Consider the following 27,968-nt stretch of genomic DNA (forward strand, 5'->3'; position numbering starts at 1 on the left):
GCAGGTGCCCCTGTTGTGGGGCCAAGGTGCTGCCCACCCTGCTGGCCTCCCTCGGGGGTCAGTTGGCAGAGCCCAGGCCTGTGGCTGCAGGGAGGGTTGCCTTCCTGCTTGTCTCCATGGTGGCCACCCAGCTGGCTGGCTGTGTCCGTGTGTGTCATGCTCACTGTCACCCTCCTCTGTCCTGCACCTCAGCAAACACCACTTCAAAAGCACAGCCCTTGGCAGCTGGGTGGGTTCAGAGCCCCCTGCTGCCCTGCCCTGGGCCCCAGTCTTCCAGGCTCTCCTGGGCCGATGGGCTGTCCGCACGCCTGGCAGGTGCACGTACACCTCCTGGGCCCGTGCCCTGTGAACCCTACGGGTCAGAGCTCTGTGTTTCACATCGAGGCTGCCGCCCAGGATAGCCCTGAAGCTGGAACATTCCAGCTGGTTTTCAAGGAGGAGGGAGGAGCTGGGAGAGCTGTTGTTTTGTTTTGGAAGATTCCAGAAGGAGCAGGTGTTGAGTGGGAACACAAAGGTTGTCAAGGCGTTGGCACTTTGTGAAGGACCTGCTGGGCTGTGTGGGAGGAGGGGCAAAGGAAGGAGGGGCGTTGTGCAGCTTGAGGGGGACCCTGGGGTACGCAGCTGGGGGCACAGGGCACACCCTGAAAGCGCTTGGGGCCAGGCCCCTGCAGACCTGAACCAGAGTAAGCACTGGTGTTCTGGGCCCACGGGAAAAACATGAAGTGTGTGTGCGCACGCGTGTGCGTGCGTGCTCACCCTGCAGCACCCCCCACCCCCAGTGTGGAGCTTGTTTGGTTTGTCAGTGGGGGGGGGGCGTGGCTGTGCTTTCTTGGCAGAAGTGGCATCAGGAGGTCATGATGCGTCCTGCCCAGGGAAGGATGGGCACCTCCCACTGTCCTCAGTGCGAGGGGCTCAGGAAATTCACGCTGAAGGAAGCCCAGGCTCCCAGGAGCCAGTCCGCTCTCAGCCAGGCTTCTTGCACCCTGCAGGGGGTTGGGGAGACAGCCAGGGCTCTGCAAGTGTCAGGAGCATGGGGGCTTCCCACGTGCTGGGGTGCGATGGAGCCACAGGAGCGCAGGGGTCTTTCCCAGCGACCTCACTTACGGGTCCTGGGGGCGGGCGGGTCTGGGAAGCCAGCGCAGTGGGAGAGGCGCAGCTGCAGCCTGACGCAGCACACCCACTCCCTGCAGCTCTAACTGGCAGGTTCCCCTTGACTTTCAGGGAGCAGCAGCGTGCAGGGACCCTGAGCTGTCCCCAGAGCTGTCCCCGGAGGAGAAGAGGGTCCTAGAGAGGAAGCTGAAGAAGGAGCGGAAGAAAGAGGAAAGAAAGCGTCTGCGGGAGGCGGGCGTCACCACGGCCCCGGGCCTGCCAGCCGAGGGCGCAGGCGCCCAGCGGGCCCTGGACTACCTGCGCGGGTAAGAGGCGTGGCTAAGAGGCGAGGCTGGGGCTGGCCGGCTGCGCCCGCCCGAGTGAGCGCACGACTGCTGCCCTGGGAGGGGTGCGGGCTGTGGGCTCAGGTGACCGGGCTGGAATCTTATTCTCCCGGGGCTGCCAGCCGCCTGGTTGTATAGTGTTTCCCAACATCGCCTCACGTGATGTCAGGTGGCTTGAGATCTGCAGAAGTTGGCACGGCCACCAGTGTGGACTGCAGACCTTCACCAGCACAGCATTGTCTGTGGAGTGGAAGGGAGGGCATGGAGAGGGCACCATTGCTGGGCAGGACTTGACTGTGAGGGGAGAGGAAGTCTGTCACCAGACCCGCAGGGCCCCCCCAGGTGTGCCCAGGAGACCACCCAGAACCCAGCAGAGGCTGGCCTGCATTTGCTAACACAGCTCGGTACAATAATTTTCAGAAGCCCCCGGAAAAATGAGGCCTCTGGAAACCACTGGTTTCTATTGGCAGATAAACTGGTTGGGCAGTGGCATCCCAGCAGAGCCTGTCCTGGTTTTCCTCCTGCCTCTTCCAAAGTGTACTCACCACACAGGAGGCTAGGGTGGCCAGCCCTCCTGGGACGGCCCACCAGGGACGCCTGTGTCACTCTCTGACCTGTTTCCTGTCTCTGTGGCTTGCCTGTCCTGGGCATTTCGTATGCACAGGTGGCCGGTGTGCAGCGTGGCAGACACAAGGATTCATGCCACCCTGGCGTGAGCAAGAGATGGGTGGGGGCCCTGCCTGCAGAGCATGCTGGGACCCTGGTGCCTTCCACCTCGATGGTGTGCCCTGTCCCTGCCACCGTGCGCCCCACATGCAGCCCCATCCCCAGCACAGCTGCCCAGGTGAGCCCACGTCCGGTGGGGCAGGGCCGCCCACGGCTGAGTGTGGCTGGACCCCAGAGCTGTGCATCCTGGCCCGTGGGCGTGTGTGCACGGGCTCCAGCCTGGTGCGGCCCTGCTCGCCACGTGCAGGCTGTGCTGTCCCCTCTGAGGGTGTGTGCCGTAGGGTCTAGGAGTAAGAGGGTCGGTATTTTTCATTAAAACCTACCGATTTCCTCACAGGAAATATGTCTTTAATTAAGTGACTCTCTTTCCTCACAAAGGGTTGCGTGGGGCCCTTCCTTGCCCTACAGAAGCCACAGGTTGACAGTTGGGCCTGATGGAGCCCAGGTGGGCTTGAAGGTCCCCGTGCATGGAGAGTGGGCTTTCCCATTGGGCCGAGGACCCTGGCAGAGAGCTGGCAGGTCCTGAGCAGCCCCGGCCAGGCTCAGTCCACTGGGTGGTGCGAGCACGGGGGAGCGGCCAGTTTCTGCGTCAGATCAGCTCTGAGGCACAGTGTGTGGTGCTGCCCGAGGGGGGTCCACAGGTCCTGCCTGCAGAGGCAGGACACTGCACCAGCCACCGCAGCCTGAGGCCCCCAGGTCACCCCTGTCCCAGCCCAGGCACTGGAGTGGACCTGCCCCTCATCAGGCAGGTGAGATGTGTAGTGAAGACAGAGCTGCACAAAAGTGTCATTTCCTCCCACTGCAGGAGGGAGCTCGGTGTCACTGCGACAGGCCCTGCTCTCAGGAGGTGACGACAGGCAGGAGCCACCGCATGTGGGAGGCTGGGAGGGCAGTGAGGACAGCCATGTCAGGGAGGGGCGGGGGGGCGTCGCCCATGCTGATACGGGGGTGATCAAAACATACGCGATGCACCTGCTGAGTGGCATCCAACGGAAAGGCAGGGACTTTCAATACGGGAAGTGGCGCGTGGAACCTTAGTAACCGTGGGTGACAAGTTCCAGCTTGTTCGGTGCAGTCAGTCGGGTGTGAGCTACGGTTGAGAGAAGGTGTGTTTTAAGTGTGCTGTAAATCATTCTCCATCATGACAATGCTCCGTGTCACACATCGCTTCTGGTATATGGCAATTTCTATCAAATCAAAACATCACAGTGTGTCCTCATCCACCTTATTCACTGGATCTGGCACCATGCAACTTCTGGCTTTTCCCCAAAGTCAAAATGACCATGAAAGGTAAACGTTTTGAATCAATTCAGGACATCCAGGCAGCCACGACAGCACAACTAAAGACACTCATGAAAGAGGACGTCCAGAACTGCCTCAGAAAGTGGCAAGAACCATGGGATGTGTTTGAGCAAGGGGGAGTATTTTGAGGGGGATTAATGGCAGTGTGCCTTTTTCCGCAATAATATTTTTTCACTTAAACATTCACCGTGTGTTTTGATCACACCTCATAAGTGCTAAAGCCCAGAAGTGAATTTAGGCCAGGACTGTGGTGTCTGGTCCCTGGGAGGACAGTCGTGGCCCATCCTGGCCTGGGTCCTGCTCTGTGACTGCCATGTGACGTGCCCACGATCCTAGGCAGCGTGCTCTGGGCTTGGGCAGCTCTTCTGTCACATGACATGGTGTGTGCTTCCACCCGAGCCCCGCCGGCTGGGGAGCTGGCCGAGCTGTAGTCCAGAGAGAACCAGCCAGGGCCCTCCCCACATCTCCCTGAGGGGAGGCAGTGAGCCTGCGGCTAAAACAGCCTCTGCCCGTGTCCCCATGGCCACCATGCCCCCGAGTCCCAGACATGCAGATCCTCTTCACCTCTGTCCCAGCGTTCAGGTCTCACCTCAGAGAGCCCGGCGCTGCTGTCCTGGCCAGAGCAGCACCCTCCCTGCCGTGTTTCCTCCTCACACTGATTCCTGGAGTTACCTGTTTCCTTAGCCTCCGCCCCCGCCCCCCCACCAGTGGGCTCCAGCAGGCCGGACCGCTTTGATGGGTTCAGGGCCGGCGCAGCCGCGACCTCTGTCACTGTCCTGGCACCTGAGCTGCCCAGCCAGGGTGGCTCTCGGGCAGAGTTCCTGGCTCCTGCTGGTTCTTCTCCCTCACCCTCCGCACATCGTTCCCAGTCTGCTTTCCCCACGCCAGCAGACACTTCTAGAAGAAGGATGGAATTCACAAAATTCAGGATGCTCACGTTAGAATCGTAAAATCATGGGGTTGTGGACCTGAAAGGAGGTGGCCCGGGCCATCTGGTCCTTCCATCCAGTGTAGATAAGGGCCTGGCTTGGCTGAGGGCCCACAGCGGGCGTGCGGAGTGGGGTCCTCCCAGCCTGGGCCCCTCGCCCCCTCTGCTCTGTGTCTGCCACGCGGGGGCCGGGGAGGGTGTTCCCCAGAACCCCTGCGGACACCCCCCACTCCAGCCAAGAAGAGGCCACCCAGGCCAGTCGTACAGACAGACCCTTCCGGCTCCTTCTGTCTGGCACCTGAATGTTGTGTCCTCGCTCTCCCAGCTGGGCCCAAAAGCACGAGACGTGGAGATTTCAGAAGACAAGGCAGACCTGGCTCCTGACGCACATGTATGATAGTGACAAGGTGAGAACGTGGGGGGGTGGGGGCGGGGTCTGCACCTGAGGGGGGAGAGGATAGTGACAAGGTGAGAACGTGGGGGGGTGGGGGGGTCCGCACCTGTGGGGGGAGGGGATAGTGACAAGGTGAGAACGTGGGGGGGTGGGGGCGGGGTCTGCACCTGTGGGGGGAGGGGATAGTGACAAGGTGAGAACGTGGGGGGAGGGTGGGGGCGGGGTCTGCACCTGTGGGGGGAGGGGATAGTGACAAGGTGAGAACGTGGGGGGTGGGGGCGGGGTCTGCACCTGTGGGGGGAGGGGATAGTGACAAGGTGAGAACGTGGGGGGAGGGTGGGGGCGGGGTCTGCACCTGTGGGGGGAGGGGATAGTGACAAGGTGAGAACGTGGGGGTGGGGGTGGGGGCGGGGTCCGCACCTGAGGGGGGAGGGGAAGGGGCTGAGCAGCAAGGCAGCTTGTCACTTCTCTTTTCCTCCGTTCTCCTTGTCCTCGCACATTTCATCTCTGAACACTTATCTGTTTACTGTTGATTCAGGGGCTTTTCAGAAGGGTCTAAAAAGGGATGGCTGCCAGCCTCTTTAAGGGAAGCCAGAGCCGGAAATAGCCCAGGGCTGGAAGAGCAGCTGGAGCAGGTGGCCTTCCCTCTCCCGCCTGCCCCGGTCCTGTCGTCCTGGCGCGATGGGACTGAGGGGAGCAGGTGTGGTGCTTGGGCCCTTTGCAGGTGGCAGGCCTAGAGGTTGATGTGATGCCCACTGCTGCCTGGCCAGCAGGCTCCTCGGGCCCTGGTGTGAGGACGCTGTGAGCTGGGTGGTCCCCTCGCAGGCACAGCGGTGAACCCTGGGACACCAGCTGCGGGGCCAGCAGTGCCGGGACCCCACTGCTGTGTGCCCCCACCTGACAGCTGAGCAGCTCTTGTATCCTGTCCAGGTCCCCGAGGAGCAGTTCCCGACCCTGCTGGCCTACCTGGAGGGGCTGAAGGGCCAGGCCCGCGAGCTGACTGTGCAGAAGGCAGAAGCCCTGATGCAGAAGCTGGACGAGGCGGGCGCCAGTGGCCCAGACCCCCTCCTGCTGGGCAAGACCCAGCGTGTCCGGCAGGTACTGCAGCTGCTGTCCTAGGGCGGCCAGCCGGCCAGCGAGGGTGGCCCTGCAGCTGATCGCTCCCCCGGCGGAGGGGACATCTGCTTCTCTGCCAGGGAGCTGCCCTTCCCACCAGCTGTGGTCCGTCCGTGTTGGGCTGTGGGAAGCACCCCGGCTGTAGGCCCCGCACATCAGTTTGGGGGTCCTTCCTGTGCAGGCCACACGTTTCCTGGTCACCAGGCTGCCCTCGCCGAGGCTCCCAGGCCGTGGCTTGTCTATGTCTGGCCTCCTGCCTCAGCCCATGCCACGGCCTCCTGCCCAGTTACAGGGAAACCTGCTGTTTCAATAAAAGTAGCCCATGCCAGCCATGCCTCCTGGTTCGTCCTCACTGGCTGCTAGCCTGTGAAGGGCTTTTCCTGCAGGGAACGTACTGGGCTGCGAGGCTATCTGTAGCCCTGGCCTCCACGGGGCAGCATCCAGGTGATCTGCTGGCACTGACCCCTCACTCTGCAGGCCTGCCACTACCAGGTGTCGGCAGTGACCACGACGGCTGCCCTCCCACAGCTGTCCCAGCGGGAAATACACCTGCTCTCTGCACAGAGATGGGACCTGTCTCCCTGCTTCCAGAAGCGTGCGTGCATTGAACCCCCTGGAATGGCAGGGTCCAAGCTCCAGAGGCTGCGTTGTGGGCGGTGGCCCGCAGCTCCACACAGCAGGCCCTTCAGGCCGTGGGAACTGGGTCGTGGATGTGCTGGCCACTGTGTGTGGACGCCCTGCCCTTGAACACGGTCAGCTGGCAGCCAGGGTGGAGGCCGGAGTATGCCGAGTGACTTCCAAGGCCAGGGCAGAGGAGGCAGCTGCCACCTGCGCTCAGGGCACTTGCCCTTGGGACACAGCTGCCATGCTGCGAGGAAACCCTGGCCGTGTGACGAGTCCGCGTGCGACGTGGGTGCTCGAGCAACGATGAGTCTTTAGTTGCCCCAGTGGCACTGAATGAAGCAGAGCTGAGCTGTCCCCACCAAGTCTTGCTCACATTGCGGGTTTGTGAACCGTGGGGCTGGGGTGCAGTCGGTGCCAGGACCCCGACACTGCGTGAGCTGGACAGCCGGGTCCTTAGTGACAGTGAGCAAGGGCTGGGCCTGTGCGTGGAGCCTCTGTCCCAGAGTCAGCTCCGGGCTGTCCTGTGGCTGTTCCTCGCCTGGCTGGGTCTCCCGGCCGGCCATGGACCCTGGACATCCCACCTCAGCGCAGTGTCCCAGCCATGGCTGGTTCCCTGCAGGCATCTGTGCTTCAGCCTGTTACTGTGAAACACCATGTCGAGGGGTGCTTCTGAATGGTGAGGGTGGGGCCCTGAGGAGGGGTGACCCCAGCCCAGGAGGGACACACACATCCACAGGGCCTGGGAAGGTCCCTCACTGAGCACTCGCCGCCTGTCCCTCCTCTCCTGGAACGCGGAGCCAGCCCGCCCCCCAGCCAGCACGGGAGCCTCAGCAGCACCCCCAATGTGGAAAGCTGGGTGCTGTGCTGCCGCTTGGGGGCCGTCCCCCACCAGCTGCTGCAGCTGTAATCCTGATCACGTGCACACACTTGCTTACACTCACGCTCACACATGCACACGCTCGTGCTCACACACACATGCGCACATGCCATGCATAGAGCCAGAAGGGCTTTAGAACTTAGACAACCATTGAACCAGGACCCTGCCAGGACCTGCTCTCCCGCCCCACATTTGCCCCTATAGGGTGGCTGGCAGTAGCTCTGCTGGCTTCTTGATGGCAGAAGGGTCTCCCCAGGGGATGCCAGCCAGCCTGGGAGCTGGGGCCCTAGTCTGTGTGTGTCCTGGAGAGTTTGCCTACAGTTTGGGGTTTGGTTTGGGTTTCCGTGGACTTAAGAGACACCTGCAGTGTGGTTGGGGGCCAGCACTGGAGACAACGGTGGATCTTGGGCCAATAGCCACCCTCCAGCCCCCGAGGTCCTCCCTTCAAGACGAGAGGCAGGGGCGCTAAGCACAGGTGTTCAGAGAGCCCCTCTGCTCCCATCCCAGTCCTGCGTCCAGCCGTCTGTCCCTCGTGACCCACACGGGAGCCTTTGCCACTGAGCCTCAGCTGGTCGGGACCAGGCTGCATACACTTCTGGGGTTTGGCTCGGTGGGCGAGCACCGCCTGTTGGCCCCATGGGACGTCCCACGTGCTGTCCCCATGCTGATGAGCGAAACGAAGCTGGACAACTGCTCACTATTTTTATTAAAGTGTGTTTTCCATACTTGAGGACAGTACATTGATACTGCTTAGCTTTTGGGGGGTCCTGGCTGTATCCCCTGTGGAAGTCCTGACACTTCACTGACATGTTTCTTTTGTGGGTGCAGGGGGGTGAGAGGTCATACAGTCGGGTCCAGGTGGGGGTGACAGTTTCATGGGTCAGACATGTGGAGATGGGGTGCTGCACCAGTGGCTGTGGGGGCACCCGGAGGGGTCTGGCCTGGGTGCAGACAGAGGCAGTGGCTGATAGATACTCAAGGGGGGGGGTAGGTAAAAGGTCAAGGGGGGCAGGGGGCCCAACTCTGCACTCGGGGCCCTGCCTGCCCTGGGGGGAGACTGGAGGGAAGGGGTCGGGAAGACGGTGTGCCCCCAGGGGCACAGGTGAGGGCTCCTTTCCAGCCCCCCTGGATGGGGCTGCTCAGGCCCACAGTGGAACTGCGGCTGCTGGGGAAGGAGAGCCCCGTGAGTGCCCCGATGAGGGGCTGTCTGTCTGTCCTCAGGCTGCTGTCTGCCTCCCATGTCACAGAGCTCTGCCAGGCTTGGAACAGGTGAGGCAGGGGAGTGACAGCACAGGCCAGGCCCCTTGGTCAGTGCCCCTGGCGCCTGGGCACTGCACACAGCACCTGGGCCGGCGGCCGCATGGTGAAGGCTGGCGTGGGTGTGGTGTCCAGGCCAGCGGGGCTGAGGCCTGGCGGGGGCAGCAGACGGAACCTCTGGAGAAGGCCAGCAAACAGCAGGAACAGCTCCGTCCTGGCTAGGCTCTCCCCCACGCAGACGCGGCGGCCTTTGAGGGAAACCGAGGCACAGGGTGGGGCTGCCAGGCCTGCTTTCCACAGCCTGGCTCCTGGAGTGGAAGGGGGGGGCTGCCGCGGAGGGAGAGCACAGCCTGGAGTAACTGGGACAGGGGTCGGCTCTGAGCCGTGAGCCCAAATCTGAGGTCCCTGGTGACGAGCTACACAGAGAGGGGGAGGTCCCTGTGGCCCCCCCCAAGGTCTGTGGTACCTGCAGAGAAAGGCAGGAAGGCCGCCCTCTTCACAAAACACCCGCTGGCGTCCAGGAAGTGGCCCGGGTTGAACTGGTGGGGGGTCTCCCACTGCGTCTTGTCCAGGAGCACAGAGCTCAGCAGGGGGATCACTGGTGTGCCCTGTGGGGCCGGGCAGCAGGTGGGGCCAGGCCCAGGTGCCGGTCCGCCCGGGCAGGCCCCAGGCTGGAACACTGGGACATGGCCCCCGAGGAGGGGGAGATGAGCAGGCCTCCCAGCCCCCCGGTGGCGGACGTCTGCTCCAGGATGGGCCCCGGAGCTCGCCGGCGTCCACGGGAGCCCTGGCATCAGGCACCCCAGGGTTCCCCCAACACACACACAGAGGAACAGGTGAGTGAGGGGGGCCTGGCTGCCTCACCTTGGGGAGCAGGTAGCCGTGCAGCCGGGTGTCGGCCGCCGTGCAGCGGGGCATGTGGGGCAGGAGGCTGATGAACCGCTGCACCTCATGTAGCACGGCGGTGGTGTAGGGCAGGGAACGCTGGTCCTCCGGCCGCGGTGGCCGCCCAGGCCCCAGCACGCTGTCCAGCTCCTCCTGCACCCGGTCTGCGGGGAAAGGCAGTGGGCTGGTCCCTGGGAGCCTTCCTCCCGGGGACCTTGGGGGCCGCCCGCCCAGCTGGGACGCCAGCACACACCCTGCACGCTCGGGTGCTTGCCCATCAGGAGGGCGGCCCACTGCAGTGTAGCCGAGGTGGTCTCCGTGCCAGCCATGACCATGTCCAGGACACAGGCCACCATGTTGGTCTGGGCAAACAGGCCATCCGGGTCTCCGCGCTGCTGAGGCGGGAGGTAAGGGCTCAGGTGGAGGCTGGGCTCAGGACCCCTCCAGCCCAGGACTCAGGAAAAGGGTAGAAGACAGACTTGGCGGGAAGGACAGAGGCGACGGGAGAACCAGCTGGCGCGGCTCGCGCATCCCCCGGCTGCCCCAGAGGCTGGCGCTGCGAACCCCCACTTCACAGGTGAGGAGATCGGGATCAGAGAGGCCCCCAGTCAGGAGGCGCAAGAACCTGGTGCAGGCCCAGCATGGACTCCTGGAGTGGGGTCCCCGGGCTGCTTCCGGGGTGGAGTGGGGGTGGGTCTCGCCACACCTGGCCCTGCTGGATCAGGGCGTCCACGTAGCAGTGCACGGGGCCTCCCCCGGGCGCAGGCGGCCGCCGCGCCTCCAGGAGGGTCGTCAGGATGGCTCGCACCTCCTCGATCTTCCGCAGGACAGGCCGATGCAGCTGGAGGAGGGCCCCGAGCCGGGGGTAGATGTTGAACAGCTGGTGTAGGGGTGAGACGTGAGACGGCGGGGTTGGCGGAGGGGCGCGTCGCCTGCCCTGCAGACGTGCCAGGACGGTGCCGGGGGCCTCCAGAGGGCGCCCGGCGCGCGGCACGGGGCCCCACAGCTCCACCTGGTGGGACCGGCTTGACAGGTAACACCGGGGGTTTAGTGCAAGTCGCAGCCAGCGACTGTAATCACGCCCCTTGCTCTGTATCCCCCTCAGCTGGCAGAAGGGGACAGGGTTGTCACTGTGGAAATAACGGAGTCTGCTGCAAGCCATTAAAAAAGGAAGCATTTGCAGACTTCGGCCCTCAGCTCATCCTGCTGTGAAATGGGGCTCACGGCAGAGTCTGGCAGCCTGTCTGAGGGGTGCTGTCCTGGCTACACCCGGCACTACTTGTGTCCCCAGGAACTTAACGGTCCCTTAACGTTGCCCTGGGGGTCCCTGGGGAAACTAGTGGCAGCTCAGCGGTGAGGAGCCCGCACAGGGATGGAGGGCCTGGAACGTTCTGTTGCCCTCCTCCCTCCTGGGGGCTCCCTGACTGCACTGGGTCAGCCAGCCTGCAAAGGAGGTGGCACCTCCTGCCCAGGCGACAGCGAGCCTCCCTGACCAGGCTCAGGACTCAGTCGCACTTCCCGGACCTCGTGTGCTGGAGCAGCCGCTGAGCTCCGCCAGTTATAGTCAGTGCAGCAGCTGTAGTCGGGGTGGTGAGGTAACAGCACAGCAGCGAAACAACGGTGGGGGGCGCGGGGACAGGGACTAGACTTGGGGCGTCGTCCTCAGTTATATGGCTGATTAACTACTGCGCTGCACTCCTGCAACTAATGCAAAGTCATATTGAACATCAACTGTAACTGAAAAGTAAGTGACGTAAAAATTAATTGAAGGAAATCTTGAAAGAAAAAAATGATAAGGTTACGGCAAACAGGGATTTTCTAAATGGTGGGAAATGGCGTGCTCACGCCTCAGACTTCTGAGAATCAGAGGGGCTTGTGAACCCGACACTGCGAAGGACCCTTGGGGGGCGGGAGACCCCCGGGTTGTGAGGGCTGGGGGCCTGCGGGCATCAAGCCCAGACCCTGGTGCGTCTCGCTGAGGGGAAGGAGTGGGAGGGGGAGATGAGGACCCCCTGCCCAGACCCCCCTCCTTTCCCGGACTGCACGAGGGCCTGGCCTGGGCTCGCAGGGCCAGCCAATGTGTCCAGAACAGGACCTGCCTGAGTCTAGTGCCGCCTCTGCAGGGGCTCATCTCAATGGTGTGTAGCAGCTGGGACTCCTGCCCTCCGGCTCAGGCCGGGGCCAAGGCCTGGGAGCAGTGGCCTCTTACCTGTAGGCCAGGGGCCCCCAAGAGGACCATGACCTCACCGATGAGACGCAGCAGGGACACGAACACAGGGTCCCGGTAGTCGAACCGCTGGCCAAAGAGGAGCGCGAAGGTGATGTTGGAGGGAGCCCAGCCAAGCAGGGCCAGGGGGAAGGGCCGGCCTGGGGGGGGGAGACAGGCCTCAGTGGGGGAGGGAAGAAGGGAAGGGGGTGTCCCCGCCCCCCACTCACCTCCGTAGTGGTCCAACTGCCCCATGAGGCACCTCAGCTCCTGCAGGACCTTGTCAGCCACAGGACCCCTCCCCACGCCCAGACCATGGAGGGTGCGCACGGTGAACTGGCGGGCGGCCTTCCATCGCGCCCCAGAAGAGAAGAAGATGCCTGCGAGTGGGCAGACACGGTGCTGAGCAGCCCTAGGAGACGCAGGCGGGCGCGGGGCTGGGGGGCTGGCTGGGGCCTTGCTCTCGTCCCCAGCCCAGGGAGCTGGCCGTGGCACGCCCTGTCCCCCTTTTGGTGTGACATGGCCCCCTATGCAGACCCCCCCCTGCCATGTGCACAGCCTCCCCAGGGGCCACTGCTGCCAGGAGTGGGGTCCCTCTCCTCAACCCCCACGGCTCCCTGCCCAGCAAGCCCCCAGGAGCAGAGCTGGTGACTCCCCGCCCCCCACCTGGGGAACCGCTCTCCTCCACACACACCTACCCCCGCCTCCCTGGATGAGCTGAAAGATGGCGATTGGGGGCCGGCCGGCCAGCTCCTGCCCGGTGCCCACCAGAGCCTCCCTCACTGCCTCGTAGCCGCTCAGCACCACCATCTTCTGCCACCCCAAGTGGATGGTGAACACCGGCCCATACCGTTCTGAGAGCTGGCAGGATGGGCAAGGATCACTCAGGCGGTCCCCCTGTAGGGCCCCAGGAGCCGCTCTGGCCACACCTGTGCAGGGTGGGGGCCTCGGCAGGGCCTGTGGAACCGGGCTGGGCGGTGGGGGCCTAGGAGTCAAGGCCCAGGAGCCACAAAGCAGGAGGTATGGTTGGCTGGAGCCAGGTCTGGGGGGCCCCACAGAGCCCTTCCACCCCTCCGGGGAGGCAGGCTGCCACCTTTGGTGCTGGGGGTACTGCTGTGGGTTTTCTTTTCAGGGGAAACATTCGAGGGGGCTTTTTTTAGCCCCAAGACAAGGTGGCAGGACCAGAGGGCTGTCTGCTGGGGCAGCCGTGCCGAAAGCCCAGGTCTGCACAGGAGCAGGCCTGATGGACTCAGCTGCCCAGGCCCCACCCCCTCACAGGGCCCGCCTGGCTAGTAGGTCTCCCGCCGACCTGCTCTGCCCAGAGTGGGCACAGAATGGTAATACCAGCAAGGGCTGGCTTCCGGGCCCTCCGCGTGTGCCTGTGCCCTTCTGTTCCCACAGCATCCCTGCCTGAGGTGAGGAGGGCTGTCATCTCCCCACTTTACAGATGAGGAAGCTGAGGTCTAGAGGAGGAAGTGAGTTGCTGTCCATGCCCACTGAGAGACAGCCGGCCTCATACCTGGCTCAGACTTGGGTCTCTGTGTGCAGGCCCCTTCTGCAGCAGCAAGGTGCCGCTCCCAGGAGCACCTGCCTCTCCCCTCTGCTGCCCCAAACTGGGCTGTTCTGCAGGTTGTCTTCAAATTCTGCCTCCTCCAGGAAGCCCTCCTGGCTCCCTGCTCCTTGGACAGCCCGTCTGCTTCCCTGTGAGGTGGGGTATCTCTCTCTTCCCCAAGGCAGGGAGGGCACTTGGGCCTCCTGTGTCCCCTGCCAGGCCAGCACCAGGCTGAAATGTGAACCTCCTACCCCACAGGGGTCTCGGAAAATAGGGGCTCGACTTCCCTCCAGATGGGGGTAAGGTGCCACAGCCATCGAGGATGGCAGGAGCCGGGCTCTGGGCCCAGCTCAGGAGCCAAGCTGCAGGCAGGCTGCCCCGACTCACCTCCATCAGTGACTGGTCCTGCTGGGACACCCGCAGCAGGTGCAGGTTCCCGATGAGCGGCAGCGGGCGCGGCCCAGGCGGCCAGCGCGGGGCCGGGCAGGGGCCACGGGTGCAGGCTCGGAGCAGCCCCAGTAGCCCCAGCAGCCCCAGCAGCCCCAGCAGCAGCAGGGCCATGAGGGTGGCAGGCGTGGGGCCCCAGCTCCCGCCCTGAGCCTTATAGGGCTCTGGGAGGGCGTGCCGGCACCCCACCCACCCTACCACCCCGAGAATGTGGAACGAGCAGTTTGCAGGGGACAGCCAGGAGACTTAAAGTGACAGGTGTGTGTGGAATGTGAAGTCGAGTCTCTGCAGGGAGCTGGCACTGTCTGGGGGGCACCCCACTGTCCCTCACACGTCTGGAGAGGACATACCCCCCTGGAGGGTGTCAGCTCTGCCTCAGCCTCCCCTTCAGAACCAGGACTCCCAGGGCTTTGGGACACAGCCCAGCTCTGAAGAGAGGAGCCCGCCCTCCCCGTGCTCTGAGTCTCCCTCCGTGGGCCCCACAGGTCCCCGAGGTCTGTGGGCCTCTCCCAAACCCACCACCACCTGTGTCCACCCAGCTCCTCTCCGACAGGGGCCAGTGCGGGGTTACGAGGTATGGAGACCCTGGGGCTGGCTCATGAGGGTCTGCATAGCAAACACCTTCAGAGGTCACCAACTGCGTCCCCCCACCAAGGCTATGACGTGAGCTCGCCCTGAGTGACAGTCTATTCCTTGGTGGCTTTGTAAGCACTGTTACCTGGGGCAGGAGGCACCAGCCCCAGGGTGGGGCAGGTGGGGGTCCACCCTGCAGGCAGGGCTGGGCTGGGGCAGCGCCACTGGGTGACAGGTGGCTGGGTTTATGAGCCCTGTCTGTGCCACGCTCCAGTCTCCTAAACCCTGGTGGCCTGGCTGGGAGCGACAGAGGCACTGCGTTGGAAATGAGCTTCGTGGGGTGGGAGGGCTGTTGGCACCAGAAGTGGCTGGGCCTGCTCGCACCACCTGCCCCAACATGAGGCCCCTAGAACCCCATCGCCTCTGGCCTGTCACCACGGGACCTGCCTCTACACAAACCCCAGAGCCAAGGCAGCCCAAGGGCCCTTACCTCCTCCCAGCCTTGACTTGCACACCTCCTGCATTGGGGCGCTCGCTACCTCATAGGCGGCCTGCCCTGTTGCACAGCTGTGGGCTGCAGGGAGATGACGGCTGTCTAACCATTGAGTCTGCGAGTCACTCAGGCTGAGCGCCTGGCACCCAGGCTGATACCGCTGGGAAGGCTGGGGGTCCTGCCCACCCACAAAGCTTCATTTAATTAATTCAGTGAGCGTTTATTGCGCACCTGTGTGTGCTGGGCTCTGTAGCCAGGAGGTAGGGCTATGGAAAGTGGTGTTGCAGAGATCCTGAAAGACCCCTGCAGCCCAGTGGACACAGGGGGACAGCGAGTCAAGGCCAGGGTCTTTCAGAGGACACAGTCTCAGCTGAGTCCAGATTCTACTGCAGGGAACTGCCTGTGCAAAGCCTGCAGTGTGAGCAGGGCCCGGGAAAGGGGGCAGCTGGCCAGGCCGGGGCCTGAGCCAGGAAGGATATGCCTAGCAGGGAGCGGCAGTGTGGTGGGGGGCCGCTGGAGGCAGGGAACTCGGGGTCCTAGGCTGGGGGGTTCAGTCCTCCACACCTCCTCTTTCAGATAGGGAGGCCGTGCTGGGCCCCAGGTCCAGATCTTGGTGCTGCCTGCCCCCAACCGGCACCTGTGCAGCCCCCCCAGACTCTGGGAGGACCCTTCCTGGTGGCCCCAACTTTTCTCCATGTCCACCTCCATTGTCACGCAGCCTGCTCTCCCTGCATGTGTGTCTCTCCTTTTCTGTCTCTGGTAAGGACGCCTGTCATAGGGTGTAGGCCCACCCTCATCCAGGACAACCTCGTCTGGACTCTATTACCTTAGTTATATCTGCAAAGACTAGGTGGGCCCATCTTTTGTGGGGCCCACCAGGCACCCTGTTGTGTATGGAGGCGTTAGTTGAGTGTTCATCCACTGGGTAGATAATGGACACACACCAGCGAGAAGGCCCAGACGTCTAACAGGGCCCCTCCCCACTGTGCCTTACAGCGTGATTCCCATGCAGCACGCAGCACGTGGACAGGGCACAGCTCCGTGTTTAGATGTGAATGACCGCTCAGAACAGTGAGCCTGTGGTCAGTCAGGGACCTGCTCCTCTGTGACCGTTGCCTGGCTTGGGCTGTCACCAATATGCTGCTAAACGTACCTGCAAAGTTTTGTGCACAGCTGCAAAGGATACTGTGAAACAAATTCCTAGAAACGGGATCCCTGCGCCTTAGATTCCAGTGCACTCCTGGTTCCCACTGACCCACCCAGGGCGTGGCCACCTATGGAGGTCATCAGGAGGAGCCCCACCTCCTGGGCCCTGGCTCTGGGTGCCCCCTCCTCCTGCATTTGCTCCAGCCTCATGAGGATAAGGGGGGTCTCCAGCTGATTCCGGGTGGGCCATGTCCCCCAAGGCCTGCCCACACTGTGAGTTCATGAGCGAAACCAGCGGTCGCTACCCACTGAATCCGGTAGATAACACACACACTGGCTGTGCAACCTCAGGCAAGGACTTGACCTCCGTGGGACAGGATCACCGTAGCCACCTAACTGGGTTCATTCCTCAAGGAATATCGACTGAACACCTCCTGGGTGCCAGGCACTGTTCTCAGCCCTGGGGATCCATGTGAAATAGCCTAGCGCACAAGAGGGGTTCCAAAAATGTTAGTTCCTCCCCCACTTTTCCTGCAGCTAAAAATCCTTCCCCTCTCTCTCAGCTAAACATCTGAGAGACCAATAATCATTTGCCAGGTACAGAGGAGTCAAAGCTGTCACCTCCAGGTCAGTGATCCCTCTGGCTGCTCAGCCAGAAGCTGTGGGCAACCTTGGGGGAGGGGCTGTCCCTTTTCTGACTAGTTGGAAAAGTCCGTTTACTGAGTAGGAAGAGCTATTGCTCACAGCCCTGCAAACACATTAATGAATAACCCAAGTTTGGCAAACAGTCATTTTGTAACAAGAACAAGGTGCAGTTGCCCTTCTGTAGTTGTAAGTGGGCCCAGAGCCCAAGGCCCAGGCAACAAAGGGGTTTCCAGCAGCACTGGGCTGGCCCTGCGGACAGACCCCCTGCTGGATGGTCACCAACACTGGGTACCACATCCAGTGGTGGTCACTGCAGAGGGGCAGCGGACCCAGTGAGGGGGGGGGAGCCTCCTGGAGTGGAGGGGGCGTCTGAGTCAGGCCTTGAAGGGAGGAGCAGGCTCTGGGTTCGGGCTGTGGGGTCTTGTTGGCAGGCACTTCTCTGGAAGCCCCAGCGTTTGGAGTTGGCTCCGCCTCCTGACCTTAGAAGGAGCAGTGGTCACAGCAGGGACCTGGGGTGAGAAAGCTTGTCCGGAGGGGCCAGCTCTGCTTATCTGCAGGGCCTGTTAGTCACTGGTGCTCAGTGACTTACATGGCTGAGATGGAGCGTGGATGGAGCTCAGGGCAGACTTGCAGGCAGCAGGCGGTGCTGGGAGGGCCCTGACCTGCCACCCTGTCATCCAGATAAAAATTGGAGGCACGGAGTAGGGGTGCCCTGGGAGCAGGGCTGGGAAGCATCTCTGCTGGGGAGAGCTGGGGTCCCGCTGAGTCCTTTCACTAGTGTTATTGTTGCCATAACAGCAAATGACTGCCTGGGGCTAAACTGTTTATGATGCACTTTGACTTGGTTACAGGTAGAAATGGGACCCTTTTGGAACTAGGGCTCATTGTAGGTATAATTAGCTAAGGTGAGTTCACTGAGGTCGGCCCTAACCAAGTGACTGGACACAGTCACACCCACAGGGAGAAGCCAGGTGAGGACAAAGGCAAAGGTGGGGTGATGTGTCTGCGATGGAAGGGACACCGAGGACTGCCTACAAAGCCCCAGAAAGGAGGGGAGGGGCCGGAGCAGACAGAACCACCCCTGCCAGCACCTCTGTCTAGGACTTCTGGACTCTAGACTGCGAGAGATGAAATTTCTGTTGTTCTGAGCCGCCCCAGGAATCTCACAGACACTCGTCTTTACTGTATTTCTCACCAGGTGAGCACCCATGGGGAAAAGCCCTGTGGACACCCTGGACGCAGAGGGATACACAGATGTGTGAGTGACCTGCCAGGACGTGCCAGTCTGCCTGCCCCTGCCTTGGGGCTTGTTGTGGACAGAAGCTGTGTGCCCTTGGGCGAGTTGCTGAACCTCTCTGAGTTTCCGTTTCCTCTTTATAACCGGATGACCGAGGGGGCTCCGCCACTGGTTGCTGTGAGGGTCCGAGGGGCTGGGGCTGGAGAGGGGCCGGCAGAGCAAGAGCGAAGACCACGCGGATGGGCGGGGCCTGCGCAGCGAGGGGCGGGATCGGGGCAGGGGGCGGGGCCTTAGGCCCCGGAAATCCTCGGCGTTCGACGTGCTCGGCGCTCGCCTGGCCGGCTTGCGTACGGCGCGCGTCGTGCTGGGGGCTTCGCACCGTCGTCATGTCCACGGCGATGAACTTCGGTTCCAAGAGCTTCCAGCCGAGGCCCCCGGACAAGGGCAGCTTCCCGCTGGACCACTTCGGTGAGCTGTGGGGGCGCGGGCCTTGGGCGCCGGCGGAGGCCGGAGGTGGGGCGGGCCGGGCCGGCCTGCGGCTTCTGCGCCCCGGCCTCGGGTCCTGACACCAAGCGCAGCAGGTCGCTGCGTTCACCGCAATGTGGGCTTGTTCTCCGTGTAGTTGTCAGCGTGTTTCTGAAGGAAACAAGTTTGTGTTTTTCAGGAACTGAAATTGGGAAATGCAGGGTGTTTTTTAATTATCATCGGGGACGTTGGGAAGCAGTGTTTGTCCAGGCCCGTCCGCTGCAGGGCATCGTCCTCGGCCTGGTCGGAGGCGGGGGTCCCCCGGGCGCGCTGTGCGGGGCCCGCGCTCACGCCGAGCCATCCGGCCGCCCAGAGGGAAGGGTTTCGAAAGGGAAAGTCGTGCTGCCGTGAAGCCGCTGGGTGAGCTCGGCACGTCTTCACTTGCAAAAGAAAATGCTGGGTTTTTTTTTTTTTCGTTCTAGGTGAATGTAAAAGCTTTAAGGAGAAGTTCATGAAGTGTCTCCGTGAAAATAATTCTGAAAATGCTTTGTGCAGAAACGAATCAAAAGAATATTTAGAATGCAGGATGGAGAGGCAAGTACTCGCTAACAGCACCCCCTCCGGGGACCCCCACCTCCCCGTGGCCCCCCTCCTTCCCCGGCGGCCCCAGGCAGGCCCGGCCCGGCTTGGTGCCGCCCGCAGAACTGCCGCCCGTGGAACCCAGGCTCGTCAGGTGAACGGTGCTGAGAGGGGAGCAGGTGTGGGAGCCTGTCCTGAGGATGGCGTTGCTCAGAGCGTTTCCTTTCCCAGGTGGGGTGCTCCTGACCTGTCCTAAGGCTTCAGAATCGTACCCCATAAAAACTCCGACTGAGCTGACAGATGTGAAGGCTGTGGGCCCGCAGGGAATGTCTTTCACCTTCTCAGACCGCGAAAATACGTGCTCTGGTTTTATTCCACCCTGACTCGGTTCTGTGGAATGTGACAGGGAATACAGTGGGATGGGTAAGAAACGATGAAAGATATAAGTGGTTCTTCTGTCTTAACGAGAATTCACCAGAGCTCACTTTTAAACAAAACAAAAAATGTGCCTGTGATCCATCGAGAGTTAAAGTAAGAACTGTCCTAATCCTCAGTGGGGGAAAGCGTGTAACGTATAATTACCCAGCGGGGGTGGGCACTGTTGTTTCTGCCTTTTGAGCCCTCGTTATCCATTCTTCAGACAGCGCTGTGTGAAGACAGGCCAGCACAAACCAGTTCAGTGTCCATTCTCCCATAACAAACCATTTTCCATTTCCATGCTCCCATAACAAACGCCACAGAGTCGTTTCCCTCAAGGCAGAGTCTGTTGTTCTGTTCAGGCCCACAGGTGTGTTCGGGGCGTCTGTGGACCTTTGGGACTTTGAGGGGGATGGGCCTTGGCAGCGTGGCCCTCCTGTGAGGCCTTCTTACCCATCTTCAAGGTTGTCCGGGCTCAGCAGGGATTGCATTCGACAAAGGGCCACCCTGAACCTACTTCTTGGCGTTTTTAAATAGCTCATTGCTGGGATCCACGTGTTTAAATGACTGTCTTTTAAATTATTACATCTTAAAAAACTGGAACTAAGTGAATTTCTTCTTGGTGCTGCCATGCCTTGGAGACATGAAGTTGTTGTTGCCAGTGAGCGTGTGAGCAGGTCACGTGCCCCTGACGCTCAGGCTCATCATCCGTGTGCCAACGGTCGGGCTGGGGCAGCGGCGGAGGGTTTCGCTGCTCTGGGTCCCCAGAGTCTCCTGGCTGTCCTGTCGAAAGACCAGCAAGAGGGCCGTGTTTTCTCTCCATTGGCCTGGGAGCAGCGGCCCGGGTCTACATGTGCTGGTACCTTGTAGACAGCACAGCTTCTGGAGACTGGCCTCCCCAAGGCCTGCTGAGGACGGGGCAGGGACACAGCTGGCCGCTGCGGGTTCCGCGACCTCAGGTGGCTTCACTGCATGCTCAGGTGACGTTCGCATGAATGGACGGGGCGGGGTGGTGTTTCTCACTTGGTCACTTATGTTGGCCGTAGACTTTTGGCTTGTGTTTTAATAGAAATCCACAGACACGCAAAGGTAGAGGGTAGGATGGGCCTCTGTAATCATCACCCAGGCTCACTGTCAAGATTTTGCACATTTGCTTCCCCTTTTAAACATTTTCCTTCCTCTTTTCTCGTGTGCTGAAATCGCAGGCGTTATCTTATTCCTACTTACTTCCATATGCATCTTTTTTAAAAACTAGACCACAGTAGAGATTTCAGAGTTGTCCCATGAGGACTTGGGCCGTTTTAGCCTGATGCGAAAGCTGTTTCAGATGTGAATCGCATTTTCTAACAGAAAAACTGCTCAAATTGAGATTATAGTATTGCAAGGACAACAGCCAGTGCAGGGGGCGGGCGGGGGGCGAAGGTGGCTGCTCCTGGGAAAGCCGTCAGCGGGATTCAGGCTGAGGCTAGTAAACGCTGTTATTGCTGTGGCCCTAGAGAATATGGGGTGTGTGAATAGTCACCTGGGACCACGGATTCCATGCTTCTGGAGCCATGGCGGTGTAATGAACGGTTGGGAGGAATTTTGCTTTCCGTGAAGATTCCAGGGTGATCTGAATGGCTCAGTCCTTAGAAAACAGGAAATGGGTCATTTTCTTGGTCTGTTCCTTATGTTAAAGGCGGGCACTGAAGCCGTCCTGGTGGGTGAAGAGCTTGCTAAATGTTATAATCGCCATTTTTGGTGACTTTGCCAGGGAGCTGGATTTTACAGATTTGCAGATTTGTAGAAAGAGGGTATCTTGAACCATGTCTTACTTGGCTTGTAGTTTTTTCCTCCTTGTTCCTTCTTTGTGCTGCTCAGCGGGAGGGCTGGTCCTTGCTGTCACAGCCGCGTCGCGTCGCGTCGCGTTGGAAGAGCAGCTCTCCTCCCTGGACCTGCGAAGGAGCTCCCCTCACACAGGTGGCAGCAACAGCCCACGTGTGTCCCCCCACGTTCTGCAGGGTGGAGTCTGACACCCGTGCTAAGGCCACGGGCTCTGGAGGGCTGGGCCTTCCGGAGGCTGCAGCACACTCCCCATTTCGGGCCTTTTCCAGCCTTTTCCGAGGCCCCACATCCCCGGCTCCTGACCTCGGCCTCCATTTTCAGAGCCGACCTCCTGACGGTCCTGTCTGACCAAAGCTAGCAGAGGGTCTCCGGTTTTAAGGGTGCGCCTGGATCTTCTCAGAACCAGCTTGTTTCCATCTGCTGCCTTGCCTCCCCTCTGCCTGGTGAGGTAACAGGCTCCAGGGGTGAGGCTGTCATCGGGGGTCATTGTTCTGCTGACCACAGCCAAGGCTCCGGTCAGTATAAGAACTGTTGATAGGTGTGCTCTCTGCCGAGATGTGAAAACCTGTCATTGCCTGCCTAGCGTGGGTTGAAGGAGTGTCTTATGAGTCCCACTGCTGTGGAATTACTTTGCTACCTGACTGGGATTTGCCATTCTGGGGACGTTTTCCTGAGCGTTAAGTGACAGACCTTGGGTTTTGTTGGCCGGCCCCTCAGAGCCCGGGATGTGCTGTCCCGCACGCAGCCCCTCCACCAGTCGGGTGCACTGGCCTTTGGGGTCTTCCGTTGGCTTATCACCAGCCAGCGTGCGGAGTTCAGAGGCCACATGGGGGCAGGGTGTTGCTGGGAGAGTGGCGTGGTGCCCACTGTCTAAGCCTCAGCCCACCTTGGCTTTTCAGCTGCCCGCCCGGTGGCCCAGGGGCATTCGCTGTTGAGGCAGCTGAGTCTCGGTGACAGCTGGCCTTGAAGTCCTGCACTGTATCGCCTCCGGTTCCTCAGGCATCTCTGAGTCCCGACCACCCCACCGTCTGTGTCCCAGCTCCAGGCCAGATCGCCACCTTTCCCATGAAATTTCCTGTTGGCTGGAAAAGGCCACCTTTCTTGGCAGTTTCCCAGGGATAACCTGGAACCAACCGCAGAAAGAGGCAGGCCACTCCAGCTTGGCAGGTTTAAGAAGCACTCGGCTTGGGTGCTGCAGAAAGAAGTAGTTTTCCGTACCTGTCAGAATCAAAGTCCATAGAGGCCCTGGTCCTCAGTCACACACCCTATCCAGATGGTCATCACCACATTTCTGTCTTGGTGGTGCCCTCGGGCGGCTTCTGTGTGGGGAAGGGAAAGCCCGTGTGTATTCCAGGCACAGAGAGGTGGGGGCGGGGGCGGGCGCTGAGCCTCTTAGCTCCCAGGTCCGACTCGTGGATCGAACCAGCAGCCACGTCTTCTTGATGACCTTCCCCACACTTCCTGGTTTTCCAGACAGGAGAGGGATGCCCTGTCCTCTGAGCTGACGTCATAGTTAGTGTGTGCAGGACTTTGTGTTGGCCGGGCTGTGTTTGGTTTTCTCGAGTGTGCGCTTCTGGCCCCCTGACTGCGCATGGGACACGTGAGCAGGCGGGAGAAGCCTGCGCTCCTGGGCCAAGCCCCGGCCTGAGGCAGAGACCAGTGGGAGCCCCAGACCAGGAGCACAGTCACCTGTCAGGCGGCAGTGCAGCTTGCCCAGCGCCCTGGGGACACAGGCAAGTGACGTCTGGCCCATAGGCCCACTTTCTTTTCAGGTGGCTTTTTGTAGTGGAAGTTGTCAAGCACACACAGAAGTAGGGAGAACAGTGCAGCTCACGTCCCCAGCATCAGTAATGGCCAACAGTTCTCGTTTCTTTCATCTCCCCCCGTTGTCTCCACTGGAAAGTCTTTGAAAGCACTGCCCAGACATCCTGGCTGTTTAGTTTTCCGGAAGGGGATGGCCTGTAGGAACTCGGGACAGCAGGCCGTTTCCCGGAGCTGTTCTGTGTGTCTGCGGAAGCGTGGCCGGCTGGCCCAGGGCCCACAGCGCCTCAGAAGCGTGCTGGTTGGTGTCCCACTGCATTCCTAGGCTTCCAGTGTGCAGGGGTGGGGGGGCCACTGGGTCTGAGCACCCTCGCATGCTGCATCCGTCGGGCGCACGCGCTCAGTGGTGGGCGAAGGGATGTCATGACAGTGGCCAGTGTGTGGCAGGGCGCCCACGTTCCTGGCACGGGGCTGGCGGTTCCTGCCTTCTCCCAGCACGTCCAGGAGGTAAGCGGGAAGGCCTCAGAAAGCTGGTGTCATCCACCACCACCCATCGAACAGAACCACAACCCAAGCTCTGCCCCAGGAGCGTGCGCGATGGGGACAGGAGGGGCGGCTCTGGGAGCTCGGCATGTTGCCGTGGGGGCCTTTTGGACTCTGTGGCTCGGACCTGAGTGGACGCAGGGGAGGCCGGCAGAGGGGCCCCTGCCTGACGCTCTGCTCGGTATCACTCGAGGGCACTGGTAGCGCGGGAACAGTCTGACGTGGCCCTGGGTGGACAGTCTCCCCAGTCTTTCCCCCATCCGCCTTGACAGCTGTCCATTTTTCTTTTAGGCAGCTGATGGCACAAGAACCACTGGAAAAACTGGGATTTGGAGATTTGATAGGTGGAAAATCAGAGACAAAAACTAAATTTTGATGGGAAGAAGACTGCTGGGCTGTGTCAGGGATCGTCTGGGACAGAGCAGTGGCGCTGACCATGTCACCCTGACGGTTTCCTTACGAGGTGCAGTGACTGACAGAGGGGCGCCCAGAGTGCCCTGGAAGTGTCTGTGAAATCAGAAGAGACACACCTCCTTGGTGGGCAGGGCTCACGGCTGGGGGCGTGGCTCATGCTCGGAAACCTCCACATTAGTGTGAAAAATTATCCTTCCTTTTAGAGTCTCATTTCCCCCTCAGGGTGTTAAGCTTTATCTTGAAATCCTTGTGTGTGATGCAGTCAGTCCCTGGGAGGCGCATGACAGTGGGGGGGGGGGGTGCTGAGGACGGGCTCATTAGTGAGTGGACAGCTCAGCTCGGGGCTCCTGTGAAGTGGTGGCTTTATATTATCATATTCTGCACAGATTTTCAGTAGCAGCGTGCTAAATGTTTATGAATTTCAGCCTGTTACATAGACAGATGTCAGAAAATTATTCCCTAGCAAAAGGGTTTCCTTTCCTTTTTTTTTTAACAAAGTAGAAGACAAAGTAGGAAGTGAGAAATGGTCTGACTTTTGACATGTTTGACTTCTCAGTCTTTTTCTGGTAATGCCTGACCACGTATCTTTATAATCCCAGGGTCATTTTCTGATTTGTATCAGACTGTATTTATAAAACTAGATGTTTAATTTCAATAACTCATTTGCTGTAACTCTGAAGAATGGATTGCCAGTTCATTTGTAGTTGGACTTGCACAGTGCTTTGCAGTTTTTTCCCCAAGGACACCACACTTAGGCACCACCAGCACTCGCTCCTGGGTCCACTTGGCACGTGTTAGAGTCGCGGTACCACAGCAGCCCAGCTGGGACCAGAATTGCCTGTGGGGCATTTAAAGCAAAGAGGTGTCTGAATCCTGAGCCAGGATTTCTGGGAGGTTTTGGTGTGTGACCAGGGTTTAGAACCACGAACAGAACACTGAGTGCTGGGCCTGCCTGCCCTCCGACCTGTCGCCCCTCCCTGGCACAGCCTTCCTTCCCTGCCTTCTGGTCAGCTGGCTTTTGTCCCGGTGTGGCCAATGGAAGATGGTGATGGGAGAATCTGGGGCATGTCCCTCTCAGACAGCAGCCCTGGCTGTGGTTGCATCTTCTCCAGGCTCTCGCAGGTGGGGACAGCCGACCTTGACCCAGGCCGGCCCGGACTCCAGGAAATCACTGCCCTCCACTCCTTGGCCATGGGTGGTACGGCATCTCCCCCCGTGTCCAGTTCACCGCGTTAACGCCGTTTTCAGTCCTGCAGTGATGGATGTCTCTTGGTGAGACCCTCCCTGAATCAAGTCCCTCCCACGCTGACTAGTCCCATGGTGCCCTCTGGGCACCAGTCGCCACATGGGTGGTGTGGCACCAGCTGCTCCTGTCTGCAGCTCACTTCATTGTTTGGTCTCTGTATCAGAGGCCTTTGATGGTATGCTGCAGATTTTTTGCATATTGTCTAGTTTATGAAAAACCTTGGTTTTTATCACCAAACCAAACTGAGCCATCAACTGTTTTGTATTTTCCAACAGCATAAAATTACACACACACAGTTACTTATTGCAGCATTGTTTGTGGTTAGAAACCATGGAGAGACCCAAGTGCCCATCCATCCGAGTGTTTGAGTAAACTGATTTGTCCACACAGCAGGGCGCGTGCAGTGCAGAAAGGAATGGGGAACGTGGGGGCGTCTCAGCTGACATGGAGTGACCTCGAACCACAAACATGCTGCTAAATGAAAAAAGCAGAATCCAAAAGCGTATCTGTAGTATGTTAAAAAGAAAGAGATAAGGAACTCTAGAAATAATCTGTGTGTTTGTACAAAATATAAACTCAAGGACAAACGAACTGGTGAGAAGAATCACTGACATGTAGTTTAGTTCCACATTCCTGTCCGACGTGCTCGAAAAATCAGCCAGGGAGCGGGGACCCAAAGTGGAACACCAGCACCGTGTTACAAATGCGAACTTTGACCACACTGGGGGGGCAAGGGAGACAACAGCTGAGTGACTTTGGAAGCAGGATTTTGTCCAAAGCTAGAGACAAAAAGACAAGATTTTGTGCCCTAGTGAGTAAGTTTGTTTTTCACATGCACGACAGTCTGGAGCTGTACGTTCAGACTGACAAAGCTAGAGCTGTGCTGTAGGTAAGAGCTGGGTGTGCCGACCTGGTTTGCTGACACGAATAGACGTGCATGCGTGTGCGTCTCCATACAGCTGTGTCCAGCTCAGCACAGGGGCCTGGAAGCAGCGAGACCAATGGCAAGGTGCACACCCAGTGCCCAGATCGTGCGCTCCCACGCCGTCTCCAGCAAAAGGTCAGGGCTCCTTGAAACGTCCGACTCCAGGTCCAAGGCTGGGATAGTCCAAGGGGCGCCTGGACCGTCTCGTGTCTGAAGCAAGGAATTGCTGAAGAACTGGTGGGACTTGTTGAAAACCAGGCAACCGCGTCGGGGCACAGTCCCAGTGGCCCAGACTGGGACACAGCCGGGATGGAAGAGACAGAAGAAGGTAAAAGGTTATCGCCCTCAGAATAAATTACTACCCAGAAGGCTGCTCTGATGCAAATCGCTGAGTGATCAAGCTCCTGAGGGGAAGAGCTGCCGGTGGCAAACGGTTGGGGCCAGGACCGTGGTGGGGTTAGTGGGCGGTGTGTGATGTGGCCGGCGTTCCGCCTGGCCCTGAGGACCTGCGCTCAGGCACTCGGTGATTACAAGGGGACAAGAGACGTGCAGTGAGGTCACCGGAACCAGCTGGTCACACAGGAGGGAGGCCTCCCCACAGCTCGTGCCCCCACCTGGAGCCCCAAGGAGGCACCGCCTCACTTCTGTGGGTTGCCAAGAATGCATAACCTTAAGGGGGGTGGGGAGTGGGAGATGAGGGTAAGGGGGATCAAATATATGGTGATGGAAGGAGAACTGACTCTGGGTGGTGAACACAATGGGATTTATAGATGATGTAATACAGAACTGTACACCTGAAATCTATGTAATTTTACTAACAATTGTCACCCCAATAAATTTTAAAAATAAATTTAAAAAAAAAGCATAACCTCAGTCTGCTGAGGGACCTACAGATGAGGACCAGCGCTGCCCAGATGGCCACGGCCTGAGAGACGGAGGGGCTGTGCCAGACGGGAAGGAAGGAGCCCTGGGCACTGGGCAGGACCCCAGCTCTGCAGGCTGGTCCTGGGCCCTTGGATGCTTGTTCTGTGATTACGTGAGATGTTACTTGGAGAAGTGGCACATGAGCTCTGTCCTGCTTTTACAACTTTTTGGAATTCTGAAATGATTGAAAAGTTAACATTTTGTATCAAACCCTTTGTAGTTGAACTTTCTATACACGATGGAGTACGTTCTCATTTTCACGTACATTCAGTGAATTTCAGGGAGGGCAATGCAGGCGTAGATGGTCTGGGAGGACAGGGAGAGAAGTCTGAGAATAGCAGCGGGGCCGGGGGTGGGGGGGGTACTGACCTCCTCACAAAGGAGCAGCGGCTTCCCGAGCTGCCTCTGATGCCCAGGAGCTGGACGTCCTGCCGGCCGCTGCCAAAGCAGCCACCAGATGCTTTTGGTGGTCCATCACGTGTTCTGTAAAGAACATGTTTTCTTTCTCATGTACACTCATTGGGAGGGGGCAGGAGAGCTGAGTCCCACCCGACCTCAGGCTCTCCCAGGGTGGGAGAGCAGCCCTTGTCCCAGGTGCAGAGAGACCCTTCTGAGGATGCTGGGCTGGGGACCACTGGGGGGTGGGGTTGTTCTGTGGTCTGGGGACCATGTCACTGAATTACAAAAGCCTAGCAATGCGGGAGGGGCGGGCCAACCACTCTGGGAACCCGCTTTCTGTCCCTTGACCGAAGGGGTCAATGGCACCTCAGGGATAGAATGTGGTGGCGTGGCGGCCCCTGCCGGATGGTGGGGGCACTGCGGCGCCAGAGTAGGGTCATTGGAGGGGAGGGAGCTGAACGTAGGACCGCAGCTGAGTGTGCCTAAGACCTCAGGTGTTCCTGACTAGCGAGCAGCTGGGGGTGTCGGGGCTCCGTGAGCAGGGGAGCCCCAGCTGAGGCTCATCAGTACCCCGTCCTCACCTGTGTGCCAACACCCTGTTCGCGGCAGGGCAGCACGGAGCCGGTGGCG

At 60.1% G+C, this 27,968-nt stretch overlaps 3 protein-coding genes across 13 annotated transcripts in view; 2 read left to right on the plus strand and 1 right to left on the minus strand.

Annotated features, from left to right (window-relative positions):
• Positions 1–6,227, plus strand: part of CHLSN (cholesin) — a 92,068-nt gene extending 85,841 nt beyond the window's left edge. For 5 of the 11 annotated variants that reach the window (XM_088798819.1, XM_088798820.1, XM_088798821.1 and 2 more), the window contains 3 exons: positions 1,222–1,415; positions 4,715–4,796; positions 5,696–6,227. In XM_088798819.1, the coding sequence (XP_088654945.1) occupies positions 1,222–1,415; positions 4,715–4,796; positions 5,696–5,902 (483 nt within the window). In that variant the 3' untranslated portion in view covers positions 5,903–6,227. Of the gene's footprint in view, positions 1–844; positions 1,107–1,221; positions 1,416–4,714; positions 4,797–5,695 lie in introns of those variants that run through there. The other 6 variants (XM_088798817.1, XM_088798818.1, XM_088798825.1 and 3 more) reach the window with 6 other exon arrangements.
• A 1,861-nt stretch (positions 6,228–8,088) lies between these two features.
• CYP2W1 (cytochrome P450 family 2 subfamily W member 1) lies at positions 8,089–13,864 on the minus strand. The gene is made up of 9 exons (XM_019747448.3): positions 13,688–13,864; positions 12,447–12,609; positions 11,979–12,128; positions 11,752–11,909; positions 10,249–10,422; positions 9,796–9,934; positions 9,522–9,706; positions 9,124–9,265; positions 8,089–8,905 (listed from the first exon to the last, which is right to left on the minus strand). Exons 1-9 carry the CDS (start codon positions 13,859–13,861, stop codon positions 8,709–8,711), a joined length of 1,482 nt encoding a protein of 493 aa, XP_019603007.1. The 5' UTR covers positions 13,862–13,864; the 3' UTR covers positions 8,089–8,708.
• Positions 13,865–18,148: 4,284 nt separating this feature from the next.
• COX19 (cytochrome c oxidase assembly factor COX19) lies at positions 18,149–26,877 on the plus strand. Its single transcript, XM_074314072.2, has 3 exons — positions 18,149–18,309; positions 18,789–18,904; positions 23,726–26,877. The coding sequence occupies exons 1-3, from the start codon at positions 18,228–18,230 to the stop codon at positions 23,804–23,806; spliced, it is 279 nt and encodes a 92-aa protein (XP_074170173.1). The 5' UTR covers positions 18,149–18,227; the 3' UTR covers positions 23,807–26,877.
• The last annotated feature ends 1,091 nt before the right edge of the window (positions 26,878–27,968 follow it).

Source organism: Rhinolophus sinicus, chromosome 5 (assembly GCF_057876585.1).
Source record: "Rhinolophus sinicus isolate RSI-liver-muscle chromosome 5, RSI-T2T, whole genome shotgun sequence".
NCBI lineage: Eukaryota > Metazoa > Chordata > Mammalia > Chiroptera > Rhinolophidae > Rhinolophus > Rhinolophus sinicus.

What these genes read in the sequence shown, in the direction of transcription:
- CYP2W1 (XM_019747448.3), bottom strand. Translation starts at nt 13,861, where the DNA reads ATGGCCCTGCTGCTGCTGGGGCTGCTGGGGCTGCTGGGGCTACTGGGG. An exon ending in TGGGGGCCCCTGGCCTACAG is followed by an intron (nt 10,423 to 11,751) that starts GTAAGAGGCCAC and finishes CCCCTACACCAG; the next exon opens with CTGTTCAACATCTACCCCCG. An exon ending in ACGGCTACCTGCTCCCCAAG is followed by an intron (nt 9,266 to 9,521) that starts GTGAGGCAGCCA and finishes CCGGCCCCACAG; the next exon opens with GGCACACCAGTGATCCCCCT.
- COX19 (XM_074314072.2), top strand. Translation starts at nt 18,228, where the DNA reads ATGTCCACGGCGATGAACTTCGGTTCCAAGAGCTTCCAGCCGAGGCCC. An exon ending in CTTCCCGCTGGACCACTTCG is followed by an intron (nt 18,310 to 18,788) that starts GTGAGCTGTGGG and finishes TTTTCGTTCTAG; the next exon opens with GTGAATGTAAAAGCTTTAAG. An exon ending in AATGCAGGATGGAGAGGCAA is followed by an intron (nt 18,905 to 23,725) that starts GTACTCGCTAAC and finishes TCTTTTAGGCAG; the next exon opens with CTGATGGCACAAGAACCACT.